The sequence below is a fragment of the Saprolegnia diclina genome (genome assembly GCF_000281045.1).
Source record: "Saprolegnia diclina VS20 unplaced genomic scaffold supercont1.61, whole genome shotgun sequence".
NCBI classification, from domain to species: Eukaryota; Oomycota; class Saprolegniomycetes; order Saprolegniales; family Saprolegniaceae; genus Saprolegnia; species Saprolegnia diclina.
Genome location: NW_008246128.1, coordinates 164196 through 170490, shown reverse-complemented (window position 1 = coordinate 170490; position 6295 = coordinate 164196). Strand labels below are relative to the sequence as shown.

Sequence of the window (6295 nt, the reverse complement as noted above, 5' to 3'; positions counted from 1 at the left end):
GATTTCACAGAGTTTTTGTGATCGGCAACGACCAAGTTGATATATTGACACTGTGATCGCAGAAGCAGCGACAACACAAATGTCCGGCTACAGAGCTGGCGATGACGACACGAGCTTGTGGCGGAGAGACGGCTCGAGTGCTGCGAAGCTGGCTTCGCATGCGGTGAGCAGCTGATCATGGCCGTGCACGAGCGTCCCGAGGCGCACACTCGTCTCATGGGCATCCGCTTCCTTTGATGTCCGCGCGAGCGCGTGCGCCACCAGTGCTGCAATGTACCCTTGGGCGATACATGGTTGGTGCTGGCAGAGCCGAGCTGCGAGCCATGGTGAGAGGTCTAGCAGCCTACGATGCGGACAACTCTATCCAATGCGTAAGCGGAAGGTGGCACCTACTGTACTGGGTGGGTCGTCACAAGCGATGCGACCGCGTCCACAACATGACAGTGCGAAGCAGTCGCCGTCGATGGCCACGGTAGCAGTAGCGCAGCAAAGACTATAATGTCCTAGTTGATCGCACCATTTTCTACCTAAATCGAATGACATTTTGTACCTTTTCGAGGCTGTAGACGTCGCTGGTCGACGAGGCGGTGTTGAAGAACGCCACCACGATCGCTTGGCACTCGTCACGAGACTTTGTCGTCGCGAGTAGCTGCTGCTGGAAGCTGTTGGCGAGCGCTGCGATCTGTAGCGTCCGACGCTGCAGCTGCCAGTGATCAAAGGCCGGATATCGAAGGGTTTGGTGGGCTACTAGAGACACACGTCATCCTTGATGCTGTGCGTCATTGGCGGTCGTACGAGTGACATGCAAAAATGGCAGCGCATCGCCGAGGACATGGGCGAGATCGTAGAGCGCGTCGGTTGTCGCTTGCTCTTCCAGCCAGTGGATGATGTCCTGCACATACAGGCTGTTATCTTAGCCGGGTAGGCAAGTACGTACGCTGGCGAGCGCATGGCTTGGGTCGTCCACACGCTGGTAGAGGTCGCAGAGTCCATGGAGCAGCTCCAGGCGGCTCGGGTGCGTCAGAAGAAATGGTGAGGTTACGACTGCAGTAAGCACGTCGCGCGGTGCTACATGGAGGTATACACTACGGATCACGATGCGAGCGGTGGGAGGCGCTACCGCTGCGAAGCTGCGCGGCTGTGGTTGAAGTTGGAGCCGGCTGCGCTTGCTGCTGCAGGTACAACGCCCATTCCCACGCACGGTGCAAGGCCACGCTGTTCCAGCTGTGCAACTTCCTCGACTGTGCATCGTCGAGGATGCGCTGGAACATGTCCAGGTGGCCAAGGACCGGCCCGCCCACCAACCTGCTGCCATCGGCGCTGCTGCCCATGTCTGTTATCCGGAACCTGTCGGGCGCAAGACGCATGCTGCGGTACCTGTCGGTTGTGAGTACGTGGGTGCGGTCGTATATCCGGATAATATACCATCAACCAATTTTTGACTATCGTTTATAAACACCATACTACGGGAACGAAGAAGATACAAAACTGAGCGAAAGCGACTTCGAGGATGCTCTGGGAAGCCTACGTCGTCGCCGCCGAGCTCGCGCTGAGCCTCGTGGGCTGCATCTGGGCCATTCGCGTAGCATCACCCGGAGTCGAGTACACGCAGCTGCGCCTCACGCCTCGGCCGCGATCGGGCCGGCTTCGATGCGCGTTCCATGCGGCTTGCCTCGCCTTCTTCATCAGCGTCCTCGTCGCCGAGCTCGTGAAGACGCATGGCCACGGCCTCGCCTTCTACACGTGCTGGAACTTTATCCTGCAGATCATCTACTGGGCGTGGGCCCTCCTTGATGCGCGTGGTGTGAGCCGCGGCCGGCGGGTGCTCCTCGACGTGGTATTTCCAGCGAGCCTCCTCGTCATGGCCGTCGTGTGGGCCATCTTGTACCCGCTCGCCAAGGCTGCACACGCGACTGAACAGCTTCTCAATTGGACGAGCTACGTGCAGCATGGCATCAACGTCCCTTTGCTTGGCCTCGAGTTTTACCTCGTCTGCGCCGACAGCATCCCGATGGCGATGGGTGGCCTCCCGCTTCTCGTGCTCTGGGGCACACTCTATGGTGTCGCTGCGTGGATCATCCACGAAGTCACGAGCTTTTGGCCGTACCCGTTCATGAAGGTCGAGTCGCCGTATGCGCCGCTGTGGTACTTCTTGGTGTGTGTCCTGCACATTGCCTTCTTTGGGGTCGCAAAAGGCCTGAGCTGGCTCGCGTGGCGACCGCTGCATTTGAAAGCCAGCCGCGTCGAGTCGCTGGATACGGATAGCAGCGCGACCGCCCGTCTTCTTGGTGACGACACGGTCCGTGTCTAAGGATGCCAAAGTGGGATCCACTGTTTGAATGCAGCGTATCGGATACTGGACGCACGCGTGGTCCTTCTACAGTACACGATCTTGTCGAGCTCGTCCATGCGTCTCGGTGGCCGTGTCGCAGGGACGTGTCTTTGAACAAGCACAAGTAAGATCCGAGCTGGACGCTGGCGCACGCACTTGCTTGGTCCAGAGCGACGGCTTTGGACGACTCGGTAAGCTTCTTCAACCAGCGCATTTGGTGGCGAGCACTGGCGTGCGCTTGCGGATGCAGTCCTTGCTGCGGCTACTCTGCATGTCTCGTGTTGGTCGGTGGTGGTTGTTGTCTTGAAGTTTACACTGGCTACCGCTTCAATCCTGCTGCACGGCAACCACCAGAGACGCTGTGCGCGTCTCTACCTCCGAGTTCTCGCATTGCGCAGGACTGGGTACACGAGATGTTAACTTACATTGATATAATATTAGGGTACAGAGATGGCTTTACGGGCGGTCGACGAGGTGCGTCGTGTGGTTGATCACGACCGCCGTGTACGTTCCCTTCACACGGTTGTAGTCGAGCACGTTGACACATGTATTGTCCTGCGGAATCGGTGGGTTCTCGACTGGGATGCTCAAGAGCTCGGCGAGAATGATCTTGTTGAAGCGGCCATGGCACACGAACGCAATGTGATCGTCGTCGCTGCCGGCCGCGAGCTCGTGCAGCATGGCAACACCGCGCTTCTTGACGTCGAGCGGGCACTCGCCCGATGGGAAGCGCGCGTTGGCGTCGAGGATACCACGGCGCCACTTGGCGTAGATCTCCTGGAGGAAGACTGCGTTTTGCGTACGGGGTGTGCCCTCGAGCGTGCCAAAGCTCATCTCTTCGAGGTCGACGAATGCGCCCGTCTTGGTCGTCGGGTGGGCGTGCTGGATGCAGGCGGCGGTCTCCTTGGCGCGGGCGAGGGCACTGCTGTACACGGCGTCCAACGGAATGTCCTTGAAGGACCGCGCGAGCTGCTGCGCCTGCTTGTGCCCGTTCTTGTTGAGGCGCATGTTGACACCGCGGCCTTGGAGGATACCGGCGACGTTGTAGTCGGTCTCGCCGTGGCGGCAGAGGTAGATGCGGGTGCAGCCCTCTTGGAGAGGCGGGAGGCATTGACTCAGGGTGCGCATGATGAGCTGGCGTGTGCGTGGGCCGGCAAAAGTCGAAATGACCTGCTGCTGCATGCTGATGTTCACCAAGCCTCTCTCGCACAGATGAAAAAGCCACCCAATCTGCACGGTTTCATGTGTTATAACATTCCCAGGAAGAGCGATGGCTAAATGCACACCACTTGAAGGCAACCCGTGCATGCAGGATGGAGAAGAAGCATCGACGCCTACGTGCATACCCTAGAAGGATGAAATGGCTGGTCTCAAGGCATAGCATGGTCTCTAGGGTGTGAGGTGCAATCCCAACCGAACTTCCATGAAGAAGCCACGCGAATCTCAAAACGCACAAGATTCCATCGAAGTCCTCGAACGCAACCACGATGGCTTGGGTCGCAGATTTAGCGTTTATGTGGTAACATAATGCAGGATCTATCCGGCGAATCTCTTGCTCCTTTGGGAATTGATGTCGATGGCAACATGGGATCGCGATCGGCGTATTCTTGTGGCTTCGTGGGCCCGATGGCATGCCAGGATTGGGTGTATTTAGACGCGAGACTGCAGTGGGCGTTGCGTCATTTTGATTGGCTACGTCGGCGATCTGCAAAGTTATAACACTCGTCCTGCGACACTCGGCCTCGCCAGCCCGCGCTCGAGACGCGTTGCCGATTGGTTGAAAAGCGTGCGAAATTCAGTATGTCAGCCATTATAGCCAATCATATCGCTGTGGCGCCATAAACAGGGCTCGCTGGATTTCGAGCTGCATGTTGATGGGAGCTCCGAAGGTCTCATTCTCTCTACCATCCGCCAAGCCAACCACCAGCGACGAGCAACGTTCTTCATCTAGCAAGCAGCAGCATGTTCATGCAGAGACGAACTTTGAAAAGGGCCAAGCGCGAGCTGACATGGCGAGCCGAGTAGCCGCAGGAGACGACGTGATGACGACGAGACAAACCGAATCAGAGAGGGAGAACACACTCCAAGCTGCGTCCCAGCAGCATCCCTTCATGGTCTGTACCATGAACTCTTGTCTGTGGTCCGCTGTGGAAAGCATGAAGGTGGAACCCTAGCCCTCCGTAGCACTTGACGCCAAGTGCAGACAAAGTGTACACAGACGAAACACACAACAAATGAGTTCATAGATACAGCAGGAATATACGATGTGCAGCGCCTCAGCACGAAGGCGTCAGGTTGTCGAGCGGTTCAATCTGCCCCAAACTCGCCGCGTAGGCGCTGATCTGCGTCTGGAGCACGTGCACGAGGGCGCCCTTGAAGCCCTTGACCATTTCGCGGAGCGACGTCATGATGGCGTCGGTGATGTTGCCCACGCGGTAGTAGGGCGAGCCAGGCTTCTTGAACTTGGGGTGCTGCAAAAAGAGCTGCGACTGCATCATGGGCAGCGTCGCCTTTTGGTAAAATTTGAGCCGGCAGCCACCACCGGGCGTCGGCTCGAGGACAAACCTACGCGTGTATGATCGATACGGATGGCAACAGCGACGAGGCGTACCACGCGCTCTTGTTGTTGATGAGCGCCGTCTTGTCGTGTGGCATGAGCTCGTCTTCGAGGATGCTCCTACGCGATCGTGTTTCGTTAGTTGATAAAGTCGACGACAAGCTAGAGGCATACCGGATGAGGAAGATCTCACGCCCGGGCTCCGAGAGGCGGCGCATGAGGAACCGGCACTGGCTCGTCAAGAGGTTGTCGAGCTTCCCGATCGTACAAATGTACTTGGTATCGTCGTCAAATGTCTCGAGGAGCTAGCAAAGGTGCTCTGAGTATCTCCTGCCTCGTAGAAGAGCGTACCGAAAAGCCCGTGTACTCGTACTGGGACGGGTTGGCCATGAGCGCCCACATGCAGCGGGTGACGAACCGGTAGTCGTACGGGAAGTTGTGGCACCAGATCGTCTCCGTGATGAGCTGGTCGTCCAAATACCGCGAGAGCTTGGGGCGCGTCAAGAGCATGTCGGCCTCCGTGTCGACAAGGCCCGACTCGACCATGGCACCGGGGAAGGCCGCGAGCTGCTGCTGGAGGATCTCGTAGACTGCATGGGCGCGCGTCATCGGCTCCTTGACGAGGCGGTACAGCTTCCACTGGTCGCTGTCGAGCGTCGGGAGAGACGAGAGCTTTGGCCGCTTGCGCAGGATGGCTTGCAACGTCTTGCCAAACTCAATTTGCTCTTCGAGCTCCTGCTTGAGCTTTTCGTTTTCGAGCACCGCGTTCTGCTTGTCGATGCGCATCTGGTGGGCAAGCTTTTGCCACGGCGTCTCGCTCTCGGTCTCGATCGCCTTGACCTGCTGGAGTACGCCGAGGTGCTTCTCGAGCTCTTCAACGCGGACGCGGAGGAACTCGAGCTCTTCGCGCTGGCGCTTCCGGCTCTCGTTGATCTTCTTGGGCTTGGCCATGTCGGCCTTGGGCGGCGAATCCGCCTCCGAGCACGAGCTTGGGGTCCCCGACGCGTTCGAGGGCGGCGTCGTCGGCTTCATGGCCTGCGGCAGGAACATGGTGCTGAACTCCTCCATCATGAGCGCGTCGACGTCGGCCAGCGGGTCGTCGATGGGCAGCGTCGCGAACTGGTCGTACATGATCGTGGTCGCCGGTGGCATGGCCGTCGGTGCTGGCAAGGAAAAGCCAAACTGCCACAAACGGGCAAGAGCGGTCGTATCGAGTCTGAGAGGTTTTCCTTCTCCGCACCAAGCGCGACTAGATGCACGCCTCCTTAGCACCACCCACGCCAAATACAACGCTTGCAAGGCGTCCCGTCATCACAGACTCGTGTGCTTACGCGTGCGTTGCGCATCGCAGGAGCTTTGGCGAAGCGCAGCACAAATGCCACGTTGGGAAACGATTGTGGGCTGAC

General features: G+C 58.4%; 4 protein-coding genes across 6 annotated transcripts; 1 reads left to right on the top strand and 3 right to left on the bottom strand.

Moving 5' to 3' along the window:
- Positions 1 to 1361, bottom strand: SDRG_13572 (hypothetical protein). 3 transcript variants are annotated; one of them, XM_008619667.1, is made up of 6 exons: positions 1121 to 1361; positions 938 to 1068; positions 796 to 892; positions 551 to 747; positions 394 to 503; positions 1 to 343 (listed from the first exon to the last, which is right to left on the bottom strand). In XM_008619667.1, exons 1-6 carry the CDS (start codon positions 1329 to 1331, stop codon positions 88 to 90), a joined length of 1002 nt encoding a protein of 333 aa, XP_008617889.1. In that variant the 5' UTR covers positions 1332 to 1361; the 3' UTR covers positions 1 to 87. The 3 variants fall into 3 exon arrangements, with proteins under 3 accessions (XP_008617889.1, XP_008617891.1, XP_008617890.1); XM_008619669.1 differs by having other exon boundaries at positions 394 to 493; XM_008619668.1 differs by having other exon boundaries at positions 551 to 744.
- Positions 1362 to 1466: 105 nt separating this feature from the next.
- On the top strand, positions 1467 to 2472 carry SDRG_13571 (hypothetical protein). Its single transcript, XM_008619666.1, has one exon. It carries the CDS (start codon positions 1511 to 1513, stop codon positions 2309 to 2311), a length of 801 nt encoding a protein of 266 aa, XP_008617888.1. The 5' UTR covers positions 1467 to 1510; the 3' UTR covers positions 2312 to 2472.
- A 261-nt stretch (positions 2473 to 2733) lies between these two features.
- Positions 2734 to 3532, bottom strand: SDRG_13570 (hypothetical protein). The gene has a single exon (XM_008619665.1). It carries the CDS (start codon positions 3512 to 3514, stop codon positions 2789 to 2791), a length of 726 nt encoding a protein of 241 aa, XP_008617887.1. The 5' UTR covers positions 3515 to 3532; the 3' UTR covers positions 2734 to 2788.
- Positions 3533 to 4541: 1009 nt separating this feature from the next.
- On the bottom strand, positions 4542 to 6093 carry SDRG_13569 (hypothetical protein). Its single transcript, XM_008619664.1, has 4 exons — positions 5241 to 6093; positions 5064 to 5194; positions 4944 to 5009; positions 4542 to 4897 (listed from the first exon to the last, which is right to left on the bottom strand). Exons 1-4 carry the CDS (start codon positions 6039 to 6041, stop codon positions 4609 to 4611), a joined length of 1287 nt encoding a protein of 428 aa, XP_008617886.1. The 5' UTR covers positions 6042 to 6093; the 3' UTR covers positions 4542 to 4608.
- Between the last annotated feature and the right edge of the window lie 202 nt (positions 6094 to 6295).